This window comes from Theobroma cacao, chromosome 1 (assembly GCF_000208745.1).
Source record: "Theobroma cacao cultivar B97-61/B2 chromosome 1, Criollo_cocoa_genome_V2, whole genome shotgun sequence".
NCBI lineage: Eukaryota > Viridiplantae > Streptophyta > Magnoliopsida > Malvales > Malvaceae > Theobroma > Theobroma cacao.
In genome coordinates, this window is record NC_030850.1 from 738,768 (window position 1) to 755,990 (window position 17,223).

General features: G+C 38.4%; 4 protein-coding genes across 5 annotated transcripts; 3 read left to right on the forward strand and 1 right to left on the reverse strand.

The window, feature by feature from the left end:
• Nucleotides 517-4,256, forward strand: LOC18610754 (oligopeptide transporter 7). The gene is made up of 6 exons (XM_018124548.1): nucleotides 517-553; nucleotides 669-1,266; nucleotides 1,754-2,323; nucleotides 2,656-2,911; nucleotides 3,187-3,369; nucleotides 3,492-4,256. Exons 1-6 carry the CDS (start codon nucleotides 517-519, stop codon nucleotides 4,071-4,073), a joined length of 2,226 nt encoding a protein of 741 aa, XP_017980037.1. The 3' UTR covers nucleotides 4,074-4,256.
• On the forward strand, nucleotides 5,289-7,348 carry LOC18610755 (protein NUCLEAR FUSION DEFECTIVE 4). Its single transcript, XM_007046615.2, has 3 exons — nucleotides 5,289-5,615; nucleotides 5,784-6,598; nucleotides 6,701-7,348. The coding sequence occupies exons 1-3, from the start codon at nucleotides 5,289-5,291 to the stop codon at nucleotides 7,191-7,193; spliced, it is 1,635 nt and encodes a 544-aa protein (XP_007046677.2). The 3' UTR covers nucleotides 7,194-7,348.
• On the forward strand, nucleotides 7,523-11,233 carry LOC18610756 (calmodulin-lysine N-methyltransferase). Its single transcript, XM_007046616.2, has 7 exons — nucleotides 7,523-7,718; nucleotides 7,808-7,961; nucleotides 8,307-8,386; nucleotides 8,917-8,977; nucleotides 9,109-9,224; nucleotides 10,008-10,140; nucleotides 10,642-11,233. Exons 1-7 carry the CDS (start codon nucleotides 7,619-7,621, stop codon nucleotides 10,919-10,921), a joined length of 924 nt encoding a protein of 307 aa, XP_007046678.2. The 5' UTR covers nucleotides 7,523-7,618; the 3' UTR covers nucleotides 10,922-11,233.
• LOC18610757 (pathogenesis-related protein 5) lies at nucleotides 13,695-15,294 on the reverse strand. 2 transcript variants are annotated; one of them, XM_018122824.1, is made up of 3 exons: nucleotides 14,854-15,292; nucleotides 14,069-14,738; nucleotides 13,695-13,943 (listed from the first exon to the last, which is right to left on the reverse strand). In XM_018122824.1, the coding sequence occupies exons 1-3, from the start codon at nucleotides 14,924-14,926 to the stop codon at nucleotides 13,733-13,735; spliced, it is 954 nt and encodes a 317-aa protein (XP_017978313.1). In that variant the 5' UTR covers nucleotides 14,927-15,292; the 3' UTR covers nucleotides 13,695-13,732. The 2 variants fall into 2 exon arrangements, with proteins under 2 accessions (XP_017978313.1, XP_017978315.1); XM_018122826.1 differs by having other exon boundaries at nucleotides 13,867-13,960; nucleotides 14,854-15,294.

Genomic DNA, 17,223 nt, shown 5'->3' on the forward strand with positions numbered 1-17,223 from the left:
ATTACTGAATATTTATTTAGATTACTAATAAATTAACACTGTATTTAATATTTCATTAACTCTTAAGTTACTGATTTTGCATGACAAAAGTTATTAAACTATTTGATAATTCACTAATTTAATATCTAATATTTCAGTAATGTTAAGTTATTGAATATCCATATAGATCACTAAAATTAACGTCATATTACTAAATAAATTATAAAAAATAAATAACATAATAATATTTTTATTAACATTTTTAACATTTCCTTTTATCCCAAATTGGCCATATCTGGATATTGTAATCAAGGTTTACCAACTAATTAATCATCAATGAAGAAAATGTATCTTGTCCTAGAAGCGGGACAGATACATCAATGACCTCAGGCTCAGGCCACCTTAAAAACCAATGGTTAGGTTGAGAGCTGATTAGGCAATGTCCAGCCCGTTCTTGTCTTTGGGCTTTGACCTCCCAAATTAGCAAGCCCTTTGATACACATTTTGAATTCCGGGAAACGGGAACAACCGTTAACGATGACGACCGCCATTAACGAAGTCACGGCTCCTCTCAGTAAGAAACGCAAACCTCTCTTTTCTTTCTGTTTTGATTTTCCAGCAAACTATTGTCCTTCACTTTCTCGCGCTTTCTTTCTGACTTCCCTCCACTCCAAACAACTCATGCGCAGTTCAAAAGTCTCGGTCCGACCAAATCCAACCCGATGCCTCCGGTTCAATCCCGTTGTCGCCGGACGATCTCGAGAACTCTCCTATCGAGCAAGTGGCTCTCACGGTTCCGACCATAGACGACCTTTCCCTCCCAACTCTCACGTTTCGTACGTGGATATTGGGCACTCTAGCTTGCGTCCTCCTCTCCTTTCTTAACCAGTTCTTCTGGTACCGTCGAGAACCTCTCTCCATCTCCTCCATCTCCGCCCAGATCGCGGTGGTCCCTCTCGGCCACCTCATGGCAGCGATGGTCACCGACAGAGTTTTCTTCAAAGGTCGGAAATTTGAGTTCACTCTCAATCCCGGGCCGTTTAACGTGAAGGAGCACGTGCTGATCACGATCTTCGCCAATTCCGGAGCAGGGAATGTCTACGCGATTCATTTAATCAGCACCGTGAAGATCTTTTACAAGAAGGAGATGTCGTTTCTAGTGGCGTTGCTCGTCGTTTTTACCACGCAGGTGCTGGGGTTCGGCTGGGCCGGCGTGTTCCGACGCTACTTGGTGGAGCCGGCCGCCATGTGGTGGCCCCAAAATCTGGTCCAAGTTTCCCTCTTTAGGTAAGCTTCCGTGTCTCAGACCGTCTAATAAAAAATTGCGACAATTGATCGAGCGGTCAAAGTTTCTTGCAATGAGTGTCTTCTCACGTGTTCTACAGTGGCTTAGTGCTTGTCGAAGTTCCTAACGCTGTCCTATCCGATTCATAAATTTTGTCGTTGTCTTAATTATTGACTAATGGAATCACGACGGTATCTCCTAGATTCTCTGAATCCAACTATCGCACATTTTTTACAAGATTTTTTTTTTAAAATTAAGATTTAAGATAAATAGGCTCAATAATATCATGTCATGATTCATGCGGAGAGATTATTATTCAATATTGAAAATCAAATATAAAAAATTAAAAAATGATTAATGATGAAGGGAAAATGTTAATCTAAGTCTTACCATGTTTACAACTACATTTGTTCGATCTACCGAGTATTATTGTTTGGTAATGAATTTTTAATGTTGAAGTACTACTAACAAACACCATGACATCAACAGGGCATTACACGAGAAAGAGGAGAGAGCTAAGGGCAGATTGACAAGAAACCAGTTTTTCCTAATAGCTTTTATTTGCAGCTTTGCCTACTATGTGCTTCCAGGCTACCTTTTCCCAGCTTTGTCATCCCTGTCCTGGCTTTGCTGGGTATTCCCAACTTCCATCTTAGCTCATCAGTTAGGTTCAGGGCTCCGTGGCCTGGGAATTGGTGCCATTGGATTTGATTGGTCCAGCATATCCGCTTACCTTGGAAGTCCGCTTGCCAGCCCTTGGTTTGCAACTGTCAACATCGCTGCTGGTTTCGCTCTTATCATGTATATAATTACCCCCATTGCTTATTGGCTTAATGTCTTCAAGGCTAAGAACTTCCCGATATTCTCAGATGGCTTGTTTACTTCTACTGGCCAGAGTTATAACATTTCAGCTATTATAGACTCCAACTTCCACATTGACATGGAGGCATATGAGCGTGAGGGCCCTCTGTATCTTAGCACCGTCTTTGCCATGTCTTATGGAGTTGGCTTTGCTTGCTTGACTGCCACTGTTGTTCATGTTATCATCTTTAACGGGAGGTAAGCCTGCTAACCTGTTTGCTTGAGCCATTAAGCATAATTCAATTCCCTCTCATTTGTTCATTATGATGAATCTTAGATTCCAATTACTTGACCAAGAGGCTTTTCTCTGCCATATAAAGCTTAATAATCTTTAGAATGCATGTTGATGTTGCTCCCCACATGTGCATGTATTTTAAGTTGTTGCTTAATGTTCATATAGTCCACCCGCTTTATATTTGTATGACAAGATTATACCATCAGGCACAGAAGGCATAAAACTGATATCTGCCAACTGATTTGAACCATTAGTCTGTGTTAGTAAGTTAAAGTCACTTTTCTTAATGTTGTAGAGAAATTTGGCAACTAAGCAAGTCTGCCTTTCGTGAGAAGAAGATGGATGTGCATACCAAGCTCATGAGAAAATACAAGCAAGTACCTGAATGGTGGTTCACGTGCATCCTTGCAGTAAACATTTCGGCAACCATATTTACATGCCAGTATTACAACGATCAACTTCAGCTGCCATGGTGGGGTATTTTGTTAGCTTGTGGTCTAGCCATATTCTTCACTCTTCCTGTTGGAGTTATTGCTGCCACAACAAATCAGGTATAGACTGGGTATTTAATAAATTTCACTGTTTTTTACCAAAAATTGTGTGTTCTTAACGCTTTGAAATGAATATTATTATTGCTCAAAGTTGGACGCTTCTTTGCCTCTTCTTCTACTCCTCTCGTGCATATCGCCAATTTTATCTAGATTTGGTAGATTCTTTGCATGTGTGATTAATTCTTCCATTTCAATAACAACCTGCTAGTTATTTTCACCATCTGTTCTGTTAGTTTTATTTCAGTATTCTGACATGGACAAAATTTATTTTGCAGACACCAGCTTTGAATATATTTACAGAATATATAATCGGGTACATATACCCAGGGTATCCTGTTGCTAGTATGTGCTTTAAAGTTTATGGTTACATTAGTATGAAACAAGGGATCACCTTTTTGCAAGACTTCAAACTTGGTCATTACATGAAGATTGCTCCTAGAGCCATGTTCATAGCTCAGGTCCGTCTCCTCGTGATTCTTTTTCCTTACTATAAGAACCAAATAAGAAAGTAGCTCTTCATGTTTTAAGGTTTTTCTTCCTGCAATAGCCTTCATCTTTCATGGTATGATATTCTTATCAGGTGGGTGGTACAATGATCTCAGCATTTGCGCATTTAGGAACAGCATGGTGGCTTATGGCTACAGTTCCAGACATATGCAACAGAGAATTGCTTCCTACTGGCAGCCCATGGACCTGTCCTAGTGATCATGTGTTCTACGACGCCTCTGTTATCTGGGGGCTAATCGGACCTCGCAGAATTTTTGGTGATCTTGGCTACTACTCTGCCATAAACTGGTTCTTCTTAGCTGGAGCTGTGGCTCCTGTCCTTGTTTGGCTTGCAACTAAGACTTTCCCAAACAAGCCATGGATAAAACTTATTACAATGCCTGTGCTCTTGGGTGCGACGGTCAACATGCCGCCAGCCACTGCTGTCAACTACACCAGTTGGGTTCTCATTGGATTTGCCTCTGGTTTTATTGCTTACAGATACCATCGTGGTTGGTGGAGTCGCCATAACTATGTTCTCTCTGGCGCACTTGATGCTGGTTTGGCCTTCATGGCGGTACTGCTATACTTGTGCTTAGGAATGGAGCATGTCAGCCTTAGCTGGTGGGGAAGTGATTCGGATAGATGTCCTTTGGCTTCTTGCCCAACCGCCTAAGGGATCATCGTTAAAGGCTGCCCTGTTTTCTGAGCGAAGCAAGTGTTCAGCTTAAGCTCTTTCGAGTAATTTATAGCACTCGTGTAATTCTTTGTCCATAGCCCATTTGCAAATAAGCTTGTAATTTGTGTCGTGAATTTTTTTTTTAATTCTTAATTATAATATAATTTTTTTTTGTCACAATTTGCCACCCTGGTCCACAGCAACAGCTCATCGTAATTAAAACCTGAAGAAGGGAGCAAGCCTTTAATCCTAGGGGTTCAGTCCGTATTTCTGGTCAGTTTACTAGCTCTAGCCAGCATACTTCCATTCTTATCTACTCCAGCTGATTTTGACATGCCAAATTGTTTATTCTCCTTCCGCAGCAACTTGACCCACCAGCTACTATAGATTATTTGGAAAAGTAATTATGGAATTAAGCCCATGGGATCAGCACCTGGTGATCAACGAGGTTTTACTTGTTGGATTTGCCTCGTTACATGTGGGAAACAAGAGAGGACGAGAGTGATTAGAGCCATAGAATTCAAGGCAGTCCTCTTCCACAATCTGCAGCTTACGCTGATAATTTTTCTCGTTGTCCTTTGGACTTGAGGAGTTGAAGTTATCAGCAAACTTAATCAGCACAAGTCATCTAATGTGAGATTATGTAAGAATTTATATTCATAACTTTATCTATTGACATATGTAAGGTTTATATTTATAAGTTTTAAGATTTCACATTTATTTATTTAATAAGAGATTAAGTAATATTTTTCTTTTGTCGAACTCTGCAATATCTTTAATACGTGTCATATCACTTTATTTATTAAAATACTTAACATAATAACACAATCAGATCTAAATTAACTCCATTATTGTAAAATCATTACTATTCTTCTCAAAAGAGGTTAACTCTCGTTGCCTATAAATCCAAAATTCATCCTCTTAACATTTGCACCTGCTAAACGCATTGCAATATTTTAATAGCGTCCCACTGAAAGCTGACTGCTTCATTTTTTTTTTGCTCTTTCATTTTGCTACTTCTTTGACCCTGAGAAACTACTGATTCTAGTCGTGGGATTGTAAAACCATGGTCTGACGATGAACAGTTGGTTTTGTATAATTTGAATACCATTATGAAGGTAAAACAAAAACTATAAATAGCAATGGCCAATAGTTCCCATAACAGCTCATACGCAGCAAAAGAATTTCAACTCTCTTTCCTTCTTTGATAATATGGGTCCTTTGTTTTCTACTACTTATGCTGGAAAATGGCTAGGATTGGTCACAGCTATATGGGTTCAGGCAATTTGTGGCAACAATTACACATTTGCTAACTACTCTGGTGCATTGAAATCACTAATGGCTCTTACACAGCTGGAGCTCAACAATCTCTCAGTCGCTAAAGATGTTGGCAAGGCTTTTGGACTTCTTTCTGGCTTTGCTTCCGATTGTTTGCCAACATCAGTTCTACTCATCATTGGATCACTCGAAGGATTTATAGGATATGGAGTTCAATGGCTTGTTGTCAGCCAGCGGATTCGTCCTCTTCCATACTGGCAGGTAAGCTTCCACATCGAATGTTATCATCAGAAGAATTGTGCTAATGATCAGCCACATAGAATTTCCATTGATTCTTAAAAGTGGAAATTAACATGTGCCTGCAAAGCCTCACTGTCTTTTTATCGGTATGTATGATATTACCTGACTCTGGATTGTATCCTATTGCAGATGTGTATATTCCTGTGTCTGGGAGGCAACAGCACAACATGGATGAACACAGCAGTTCTAGTGACTTGCATGCGAAATTTTCCTAAAAATCGTGGCCCGGTCTCAGGTATCCTTAAGGGTTATGTTGGACTCAGCACTGCAATCTTCACAGATATCTGCACAGCTCTCTTCTCTTCTGACCCTTCTACATTTCTCTTCATTCTTGCGGTTGTTCCTGCCGTTGTTTGCCTCACTGCTGTCTTCTTCCTCCATGAAACCCCACCGGCTTCAAGGCCAAGTGAATTGCAACAAGAAACACAATATTTCCACATCTTCAATGGCATTGCTATCGTATTAGCTGTCTATCTCTTGGCCTTTGATATCACTGGAAGTCATGGTCAGTTTTTGTCATTGATATTTGCAGTAGGACTTGTTACCCTTCTAGCCACTCCATTGGGAGTCCCATTGTACTCTATTCTATCCAAACCAAGGTCTAACTCTGATATTGAGCAACCAATGAAGGAGCCATTGCTTCTGAACCAATCAAAGAAGCCGGAGACAACAACTGCCGGTGTTAAGCTGGAGGATCTTGACAGGAAACGACCATTGATTGGGGAGGATCACACAATCATTGAGATGGTACAAACATTTGACTTCTGGATATTGTCTGTGTCATTTCTTTGTGGTGTAGGTACTGGAATGTGTGTGATGAACAATATGGGACAAATGGGGCTAGCTCTTGGCTACCCTGATGTGTCCATTTTCGTTTCTCTCACCAGCATTTGGGGTTTCTTTGGACGCATTGCTTCAGGTTTATTATCAGAATACTACATCTGGTAACTAAATTTTGCTTCTCCCTCCCTACTAATTTTTTGAAATAATCATCCAACCACTTGCCATGCCATCTAATTTCTCAAACAATTATTTGATTTTTGCAGGAAATTTGGGACTCCAAGGCCTCTCTGGAATGCAGCTTCTCAAGTTCTAATGGCCACTGGATATGTCATAATGGCCTTTGCCTTGCCAGGATCACTCTATGTTGGCTCAATCTTGGTCGGAATATGCTATGGAGTTCGCCTGACAGTAACCGTCCCAGTTGCATCAGAACTTTTTGGGCTCAAATATTATGGTCTTGTATACAACATCCTCATTCTCAACCTTCCTCTGGGATCCTTCCTGTTCTCCGGCCTGCTTGCTGGTTATTTGTACGATGCCGAAGCCGCTGCCAATGACGGAGGAGGCAACACCTGCATTGGGGCTCATTGTTACTGCCTTGTCTTTGTCATCATGGCCATAACATGTGTCCTTGGACTGGGGCTGGACATGTTGTTGGCTGCCAGAACAAGAACTGTCTATGCCAAGATTCATGAGAGCAAAAAATCCATTACTGCTACAAAAACTACAGATCATTCTTCATCAACAAAATGCTGAGCAGATGCTTTTCTGTATAGAAATTTTTTTAGTTTGTCACCAGGTATCCATCAATGATTCACTTCTCTAGAATTTGTAAATAAGAACAGTAGCTGTATCATTCTCTTAGGCTTCAATTACCCAATAAAACTGGATTGATTATTGTTTTTTCATTATAATGTCAATTGTCATGGATTCAGTCTTATAAAAGCCTTATTTCGAATATCATTTTCTACTTTCTAATAGAAGTCAAGCTCCTATGCTACAACCTAACATGACCACTTAATAAAAAATTAATATTAATCATATATAATTATGTTAAAATTAGGATTATAGCTTGATATAATCTCAAAATTAACAATTTGGCACTTAAAGCGAAAAAGGGGCTCTCAGGCCTTACCAAGGAGAGAGCAAACTAAACAGCACAAAAAAAAAAAAAAAGCTCAATGGAAACTAACAATAACAGTTCAAATTCGAAGGCTTCAGCTTCTTCGCTGAGATGGGGAATCCTTCGCCGAGCTGTTCTACATCGGGCCAAAAATACTGGTACCCTTTAATCCATGACGTTTATTTCTTTATAATGACAGTGTTTGTCTCTGATTATCGATCTTAAATTCTTAATCGTTTTGTACAAGATGAGTCTCAATTGGGAATGAAACGCATTTCCAGAAAAGCCGCAAAAGGATTCAACTTGATACCGTGGCAGGTGCTCCACCATGATCACGACTCTCGAGATGCCCGACTCTGCTACACCTTGCCCGTTCAGGGATCTCCCAAGCTTGTTTTAACGTGAGTTTTTATGGGCCAGAGTTCTTTTCTTTTCCCGGGTTTGTTTACGGGTTTTATTGTTTCTTTTCACCGTTTCTTCGAACACTTGGTGCAAATGAGCGGTTCATGAATTTTACAGTTTTTATTTTATTAATGAATTACCATTGCTGACACTGAATGGAGAAAAAAAACTGAAGTGAAAGGCTCTTTTTTGGAATGATTTTGGGTCTCAAAAATCAATCTTTTTTACTCTAGAGTTAAAATCTGGTGCATTTTTCTTGTCTAATCTGCTTATTAGTGAAGTTCAAGAATCAATGGAAGTCTGATAAAATTGAACATGTTCATTGTCTTCGAAAATTTTTGCAGCCAGAGAGTGGATGATACTGCCGACCTCAGTGATTTTGAGATGTGTAACAGATACAACATTGACAATACCGGGCTTGTCTGTAAGTCCCCCTTTTCATCATTTTTTACTTTGTTCCACTCATTGTTTATCTTTAGTAGTTTAAAATTCAAACTTTTGCCTCTGAACATGAGTTGTCAAGGTTCATCCTTATTGAGTAAAATTTGTCTGTTTCATTGCAAGGTGGTTTGGTAGTGCTAACTGATTGAAAGGATTAAATCTTTTTAAGTGCTGATGCGGGTTATGATGTTGTGTCATATTGAAGTTTGGTGCCCTGCTGCTGTTGCTAAACTTGTTTTGAGAAAACAAATATAACAAATTTCTCTATATTTCTGTCATTATTGCCATGAATTCTAATTGCTTGTGGTCACTCTCAATGTGTGTTATGTATCTCATGAGTTGCAAATCTTTGGGAAATGAATGAAATGATGGGATGAAAATGAGACACACTTTTCCTCTCAGTTTATCTTTGTTAGACCAGCTTGAAGATTGTCGTGGAAATTTCAAGTATGCCCATTTTCAGTTAGTTGTTGTCTTTCCTACTTATTTTGTTTCCTTTCTCATCTTAAACAGGTCAGTGGCCATCTGAAGATGTCCTTGCCTATTTTTGCTTATCACATGCATACATGTTCAGGTTTGTAAGTAGGGTTACTCTCCTCTTATAAAAATGCTTGAGCTTGAGGGCCTGGGTAGTGTTATTAACTTGTCTTGTGCTATTCTACAAGCCTTGCTTAACGTCTCTATATTCTTCTTCTAATATACCAGGTCTAAAAGAGTTATTGAGCTTGGATCAGGTTATGGCTTAGCTGGATTAGCCATTGCAGCAGCCACAGAGGCATTCGAAGTTGTGATTTCAGATGGAAATCCTCAAGTGGTTGATTGTATCCTTTTGACTCCATCATGTAAACTGTTATTATAATAGGAAAAAGAATAATCTTAGTTTAATGCTCAAAATGAAAGGAAGTCATTTAACGAGGAGATTTTTGTTTAACTATATTTTTGTTTTGATTTCAGTCTCACTTCAAGCCATTTTTTAGCAACCTTGTTGTGTGAAACCTAGAAGTTTCTGGTATTGATTGCTTAATAACTTATGAGAATTGGGTTAGTACAGAGTTGCATTCTTGTGATCTTTGCATTTTCTTACTGTACTTACAACTGCTTGAACTTAATTGCATGGTCTGAGACGGATTTGAAGTCATGCATGAAAATTGTAATGATGGAAAACTTGACTTTTTACAGCTTAATTATTTGACGAGCTAAGTTTTTAATGGTGGCACTAATTGGTTCTTGGGCTCTTAAATCTGCTAGCCTGTTGGAAAACTGGTCAGCTATGGGACCATTACCCTCCAACTTATTTGTGTTTCTTTTTTTGTTTTATTTTTGGAGTTGTAACTATTGTTTTCTCTATTGTGCTCAAACAATTAGCATTAAAATGAGTTAGTATGGTTGTTGCTTGCTTATGTTTGCAGAAGCATCAAGTGGTTGTTCTTGACTTAAAATCTTTGATCCTTTTATAATTGTGAATTTAGTAATTTTCTTTGATACAGGGGATATTCAGGGTTATTGTGTTATATTATTTGTGGAGGAAATGATACTCCCCATATTTCCTCTTCTTTCCTTCTTATCCACTTTGGATTTATGTTTTGAGGTTCCTTAACATGAAGATATTCAGCATAATATTAACATGAATTCCGGAGCATTTGGTGACACAAGAGTGAAGTCCATGAACTTGCACTGGCATCAGAAAGAAATTTCAAATCTCTCTCACACGTTTGATGTCATTGTTGCAAGTGATTGGTAATTTCTATTATCTGCCTATGTATTATCAACAGCGCATGCATCATGCTCATTGTTTTTTATCATGCATGAAAGCCACAAGAATCATAAAATTTGGATAGACTACACTTCCTACCCTTGACTGTGTTTAAGTGCTTTCTGACTGGCAAACTATATCTTCTCTTTTGCTATGGATAGCACTGTAGTGCTGGTCACAATCAGTCCAATCTCTGCATGTACTTGCCCGTCCACATCCATAGAATTGCATTATCTATAGTATTTCTTTCCCACTCAAGTATTTTATAAGTGATCTAGCAAGGCTATTGGAGTAAAACTTATTTGTTGGCTGCATTTTTGGTGGCCTAGGGATGTCTGCATGTCTAAGTTTTCTTCACTAGTCGACAGAAGTACCTGTACATGGTACATGCAGAGACACACTTGCACACAGTGACGTAATTTTCTCACTTTTATGGTGCGCATATCATCTTTCTTATTCTTAGCCTGACATCCGATTTTCAACAGCACCTTTTTCAAGGAATTCCACAAAGATCTTGCTCGAATAACTCAGCTCTTGCTGAAAAATGCGGGACCATCTGAAGCTATATTTTTCAGCCCTAAAAGAGGTAATTCATTGGATAAGTTTCTGGAGGAAATTCGAGATAATGGCTTGCTTTTCAGCATAGCAGAGAGCTATGACACTGAAATCTTGAGGCGTCATCAATGCTTCATGAATGGTGACGATTCCTGGCCTGGCTACGAAAAAGATCATTGCTACCCGTTATTAATTAGAATTACCCGATGAACTGTTGGAGCTCATATTCATCCCATCATCTCAATGAAATCCATTAACTTTCAAAAAAATATATATTCATTCAATCATCTGCACATATTTTAGGCGTCTATGCGCCAGTACCTGGGAAACGCCGGTTGACCCATGGTGTGGGCAGGCATGAGTAGTATACTGGTTATCTTTGCAAGATACCGAGATTCACATGTACACACACTGGCCAAACTGAATTTCAATTGCTATTTGCCAAATGATTCTCTTGGGAACGGAAAGTGTACTGGTATTCTCTTTTTGATTTATTCTATTCATAGTGGCTTCCTTTTTAAATGCAAACATGGATGAATGCACTGAAACTTTCCATGGAATATTCGTTTTTCTCCCTTTGAGCAACCAAGTGACGCTTTGAAAGCTTTTATTTTGCGTGTCAATGACTTGGAAAAGACCCTTCATCTCTCCAACTAAGGAGATAAATTAAACTACTTGATGCTCCAGGAATAGAACCCTGCAGTTATTGGAAAAATTCTCTGCAATAAAAAAAATACCACCCTGAATGTAACTTGAATCTTAGTTGTTGCGAAAGTACTGCTTTTTCTTTAATCTTCTTCAACAAATTGTTGGGCTGCTTTTGTTAGAAGTAACTTTTGTTTGAATTCACTTAACAGGTAATGAAAGTGAGTAGCCACGAATCAGATGATTCAGGATGGAAAATCAAGGCTGAAAATGACTTGGGTTTAGCATGAATCAAACTACAAAATCATCCTCCAAATCCATTTTCCCTGGAGCTCGTTGCTTTCATGTCATTTCCCTCTTTCAGTCTTTCTTTTAAAAATAAACCAATCCTGGTTAGTGCTGACACTATCCCTGATTTACATCTTTCTTCCTACTTGCACATAATTTCCATTCAAACCTTTTAAAGATAAGATGACAAAGTGGTATAAGAGTGGATCCAACTTAAATCAGATTCACGTTAAGTACTTTCAAACGAGAGGTAGATAGGATGATTTACAGCGACAAATAAGAGGTAAATAAGATGATTTACAACGACGAGAGCATTGTCGTATTGGGTGGAGGAGATTGTCACATTAAGCATTTCAAAAAATAAAATATTTTAATCTTATATCAAACGTGTAAGAAAATTCTAAAAAAGTTTATAAATGGAAGTAGACACACTCTATTAAGAGATAATGACTCGTGACAATCCATACAAAGCTTTCAAAGAAATGGTAATGTTTGGGGGAAAATAAAGAAGCAAAAGGTTGAAAGACAAAGCAACAAAAGGGAAATGGACTTCCAATCTCCTCATCTCCGTAGGAAAAAAGATATGAATGAAAGAAAGAAAGTAGTTTTGTTTCCTTTCTTTGTGAAATTGCCTTGGGTGGTGTTCTTTCCCAAAACAAGTTGGGGCTAGAAAATCATTTTCCACAGGAATCTGATTGTTCCATTTGTGGCAATTTGGATCGTTACTTGTGTTGTTGGCTTCTTCACCTTTAACTTCCCTTGCTATTTCTAACCAAACAGCGATTTGTCCCAAACTTTTCCTTGCATTGGCACAGGCAAAGCTGCCCTACTATTCACACATTTTTAGGGTTTTGTATATCAAAAATAAGAAAGAAAATATATATATATATATATGTTTTTCTTATCCTCTCACTTTGGCTAATCTAATCAAAGCTATGGTGACGTTTCACCACATATTTCGTCTTTTATTTTTTGTCATTTTTAAATTATCAATGAACCAAGTAAAAACTTGCAACAAACAGTTGAACGTACTTCAATAATTAACTCAATAATTGATGCATAATATATTTACCGAGGTAATTGATTATCGAACTTTTCTACCCTAAAAGCAATAACAAATATGAACATTGCATGTTTTTTTATTTTACTCTCTCTTTTTTTTCCAAGACCAAAATGTTCTTATATAAAAAAAATCTTAATTATTCGACAAAGTGTGGTATTTAATTCAATTTAATCATTTAAAAAAAAAACTGAAGGTGATGTATTCCTGTATATATCCACTGTTAGAAAGGAATTGGATGATGACTTTGATATATAGTTGGAATGATAATGTGATATACCCTTTGTTTTTTTTTAATCAAAACCTAATGAACTTTAGTTTATCTTAGGCTTATTTTTTGACTTTCTAAGATGCCACTAGGCAAAATGTTTCCCAAGCTGAGGTAATTTGTTCAACATGGTTATGATTTGATTAAGAAATTTGATATAAGTGGAATCTTATATCACCAAGAAACTATTTTTAATTCCCATAAAAAAAAATCTCTTTTTTCTTTTTCCTTTGCCTTTACAGTGAATCACAAACTCTCACAAAACCTTTTTGATTCTGCCAAGTTGTAAGGAAAGTTACATTAAAAAAAAGAAATTTGTAAATTGGGTTTAAAAGCAAAAGAAAAATGAAAAATTTTATTTTGTCGCGGTAGATTAATAATTAAAATTTAAAAACAAATTAATGACGGTTCTTATCGAACGAACTTCCACGTAAATCGTAACGAAATTCGGATTCACATTAAAAGCATCACTTTTTTTTTTTTCTCTTTTTAAGTTATTTTCCTTTTACTTTCTTGAATATTTTCGCTTTAGAGCAGAAGCTGTGAACCATAAGAATTCAATCCCAAAAGGCAGAAGAAAAGGACGAAAAAAAATACAGATTCTATTTCTAAAAGAAAATGACTTTTTTTTTACATATTAATAGCTGTATTTTAACATTAAATATTCATAATTTGGAAGTGGGCGCTCTAAACTTTACAATCTGGAATTTGTCCTACTTTCCTTTTTGTCTCTGGAACTTTGGATTGGGACATTGGAGGGCTACAAGTACAGGAATGAGAGGACAACAAAAATGATTACAGCAAAACCAGATTGGGTTGGGGAAAATGGTTGGGTTCTGGTTGAGTCTCCGGTAGCCAAATTTGCAAGCCATTGACTGGCCAGTTCAGCCGCCTGCATCGGGTCTTGGACCGACCCTGATTCATCTGTTGTTCCTGTTGTCTTTGGAGAAGGATCCTTTGAAGATTTCAAGCTGCATCGGGATTAACCCTATGTTAAATCTATATGTAACTATCAATCTTTCAAGTAACAAATAAGAACAGACTGAATCGAATGATGTAATATGTTGCTAATAAGAAGGTTCCTGTTGAAATTTACCTTGGAACATTGGGACAGAAAGTGATGGAGTAATCAGCACCAGTGCAAGTGAAAGTGCTGGTGGCATCATCGAAAGCATAGCTATAGGATTTGGGGCAAGCTGATTTGAACACTTCTGAATACATGGATGGCTTACAAGCAGCCGGACTATTGAAGGCGCCGCTACAACAGTACTCCGGGTTCCCGAAGGCGTCGCAGGCGCTCTTACAGGCTCCGCCGCCATCAATTCTCAGCTCAGAGGGGCACTTTTTATTCAAATCCGACACACAACCAGTAATGGCACACTCTCCTGAGCCTCCACTTCCTTCCACAATCATAGGCAAATTATAACCATCAACCAGGCTCACGTCATAGAAGTCCTGCGATCCTGAACCGAGTGTAAACTCGGCTAAGGTGGCCGGAGGGATGGCGCCAGCTCCATTGCATTCGACTTCGCCGGAGCCGCAGTCACCTGTGGCGCAAGAACCGTGGCCGGAGTCATCGAAATTGCAGCCTGTTCTGCCCCAGAAACGACCTGCCCAGCCAGTAGGAGCTTGGAAGGAACGAGAGCTGCCTTTGGTGAGCTCAAAGCCTGTACTTTCCAGTTTTGGACTTCCAGGATTGGCTAGAATCCCTGGCCATACTGTGTAATCGCATTTGTTGATGAATGTGAAAGTGGCAGCCGTAACACCTGCAAAAAAGAAACAGAGGAAGCAGAGGGTCAGATTGGTTTACTCCTCAAAACGATTAGAACTTAACGAAAATGCGAACAACCCAGTTTCTTAAAATGCATAATTTCTCACTACCTTCAAGAAACAAGACGAGAATGAAGCTCAAGAACGTGATAAAAGAATGGTAATGACAGGAGAACCGAGCCATGGGGAATATATCTCTCTGTTTCTGTTGTTAAATGAGTGTTTCAGTTCTCAAGTTTTTGTGTTTTATTTATTTATCTAAAATGGAATGTTGTGATTGAAACAATCGACAAAAAGGAACTTAAATTAAGTAAAGCTAACATTGAAGATGGTGCAAATTGTTGGTATCCAAAAGAATAAGAAGAATAAAAGGAAGAAGAGTAGCCGAGACAGAGGAAGAATGAAGAAGATGTTGGGGACTACCACCCATAAAACTCCAAAGGTTTTCTCTATCTGTTATGAGCCTTCACTCCTTTTCCATTTTGTGACAAAAGAATGGATGGAAATAAAGTCTGAGGGTGAGTGGTGGTGGTGGTGGGGGGGGAATCTAATAATCTGCCCTTCATCCCCTATTTATAAAGGCAACAGCCTTGAATAAACAATCAAAGACGGTAGCAGGCATACTCAAATGACCACCTCACTGTCACTTGTTTGCTTCTTTGGCCCCTCTCACCTACCAATTAGGCTTCCCTCTTTTTTCTTCTTTCTTTTTTAATTTAAATAAAAAAGTAAATCTATTATAAGAAAATACTATTTTTTTTTTAATTTTGGAAGAAAAAAAAACACTGCTTTAACTATACAAATTGTAAGGCTTATAAGGTCCACATTCTCACCAACCGCTCATTCTCTTATGCATATCAAAACTCTTGCTTTTAAAATGTTATTATTCATGTCAAAAGCATGTTGAAAATGATCCTATGGATTTCCCATGGATTTGCTATTAGAATTAAAGAAAGAAAGAAAAAGAATCTTTTCTATTATAGTTAAGGACATGAAGGTTTGAATGTGAAACAACTTTCCTTAGAAGGGATGTGATTCTTCATTAGGACATGAACCAATGAAAAGAACCTTGTAAAGCAATTCTTCTATTTAATTTGATGTAGTAATTATGAACCAGATAAATCAAAAAAATATGGACTCCCATCTTCCTGTTCCAATGATAGCTAAAACCCCTGTTTTCCCCTGCTTCTGTAGCAGTATATCAGTTATATTTTGCTACCTTTTCTACCAAACCATTGGGAGTCCAATTGATTGACCATATTTTTGACCTATGCTTGATCACCAATTATGAGCATATACTTGCAGAACAGGGGAAGCCTTTTCTTTTTTTGTTAATTTTTTTCTGTTCAGCAGCAGACATGGAAGGACCCACGATCAAGATGTGTAATTCGGAACCACGTATCAAATACGTAGCACCGTCGTGTCCACTAACTGGCGAAGTGCGGTCTCCTTGTATCAAAGCAGATTCTCTTCCCGCTTCGTCATCTCTCTCTTCTTTTCTCGTCATCTCACCAATAATTGGAAACCTCTCCAACACGACCAACCAGTGTCTTTTTGCATTCGGACGACAGCGTCATCAGGAATCTAAACCCCGTTGGGAAGAAGAAACAGGCATTTCCGAGGTCGGCCATGGTCGACATTGATTCGGAGAAGGGAGGCAAATCACATGGGAATTGAGTGGATGCTATGCAACCAGGGTCGATCATTGAAACAAAGTTGTTTATTCCTTACCAACATCTGACTAAATTCAATAATTACCATTCATTTAGACATTGGGTACTTCAAACTTTTATGGATAACTTCTTTGCGAAGCATATCACATCGCAGGTTTCCATTTTTTGTCCTTGATTTTGGAATGCAAATCTTTGAAACGTACTTGTCTGGGAGATCACATGCATGGAACTGAAACATTAATTAAGGAAAAGTCTGGTCAATAAACCTTGCATTGTCAGAGTCCAATAATCCCACATGGACAAGTCTCCTGACGACCACTACCGACCTACAACTGTCCAAATCTTATTTGCAAAGGTCGTCGTGCTGCTGCACATGGGAGTTTATACCCATTTCTTTGCTGCAACTCCCATCGCAGGTTCGTTGGTTGTTTCATTTTTAACAGCGTTAAAGGGATTCTTAACTTTTCAGTGTAGATTGCTTTGTCCAGCTTTTCGAGTGACAGAGCCACTGTTACAGATAAGGACCCCCCATTTCGTCAACATCCCGAGCCTAATAATATTCTGATTGTGCAGAATTCTTTGAATGGGGCGGGAGGGTAGATGTTTCCAAACCCTTTTCTGCCATATTCATCTTTATTTTCTTTGTTTTGGTAGCTAGTGGACCCCTGTTTCGAATGAACTCTTTACCAGGGATTTCCGAAAGCTGAAACCCAGAATTTAAAACTTCTAACATACTCCAAATATTGTTGACAACTTGTTGTAAAAGTCTATCAACTGGTCAAGTGACAGTAGCTGATGTGCACTAAAC

What these genes read in the sequence shown, in the direction of transcription:
- LOC18610754 (XM_018124548.1), top strand. Translation starts at nt 517, where the DNA reads ATGACGACCGCCATTAACGAAGTCACGGCTCCTCTCA. An exon ending in CGAAGTCACGGCTCCTCTCA is followed by an intron (nt 554 to 668) that starts GTAAGAAACGCA and finishes ACTCATGCGCAG; the next exon opens with TTCAAAAGTCTCGGTCCGAC. An exon ending in GTTATCATCTTTAACGGGAG is followed by an intron (nt 2,324 to 2,655) that starts GTAAGCCTGCTA and finishes TTAATGTTGTAG; the next exon opens with AGAAATTTGGCAACTAAGCA.
- LOC18610755 (XM_007046615.2), top strand. Translation starts at nt 5,289, where the DNA reads ATGGGTCCTTTGTTTTCTACTACTTATGCTGGAAAATGGCTAGGATTG. An exon ending in GTCCTCTTCCATACTGGCAG is followed by an intron (nt 5,616 to 5,783) that starts GTAAGCTTCCAC and finishes ATCCTATTGCAG; the next exon opens with ATGTGTATATTCCTGTGTCT. An exon ending in TTATCAGAATACTACATCTG is followed by an intron (nt 6,599 to 6,700) that starts GTAACTAAATTT and finishes TGATTTTTGCAG; the next exon opens with GAAATTTGGGACTCCAAGGC.
- LOC18610756 (XM_007046616.2), top strand. Translation starts at nt 7,619, where the DNA reads ATGGAAACTAACAATAACAGTTCAAATTCGAAGGCTTCAGCTTCTTCG. An exon ending in TCACATGCATACATGTTCAG is followed by an intron (nt 8,978 to 9,108) that starts GTTTGTAAGTAG and finishes CTAATATACCAG; the next exon opens with GTCTAAAAGAGTTATTGAGC. An exon ending in AAATCCTCAAGTGGTTGATT is followed by an intron (nt 9,225 to 10,007) that starts GTATCCTTTTGA and finishes CTTAACATGAAG; the next exon opens with ATATTCAGCATAATATTAAC.
- LOC18610757 (XM_018122824.1), bottom strand. Translation starts at nt 14,926, where the DNA reads ATGGCTCGGTTCTCCTGTCATTACCATTCTTTTATCACGTTCTTGAGC. An exon ending in TCTCGTCTTGTTTCTTGAAG is followed by an intron (nt 14,739 to 14,853) that starts GTAGTGAGAAAT and finishes TCTTTTTTGCAG; the next exon opens with GTGTTACGGCTGCCACTTTC. An exon ending in TTCTGTCCCAATGTTCCAAG is followed by an intron (nt 13,944 to 14,068) that starts GTAAATTTCAAC and finishes ATCCCGATGCAG; the next exon opens with CTTGAAATCTTCAAAGGATC.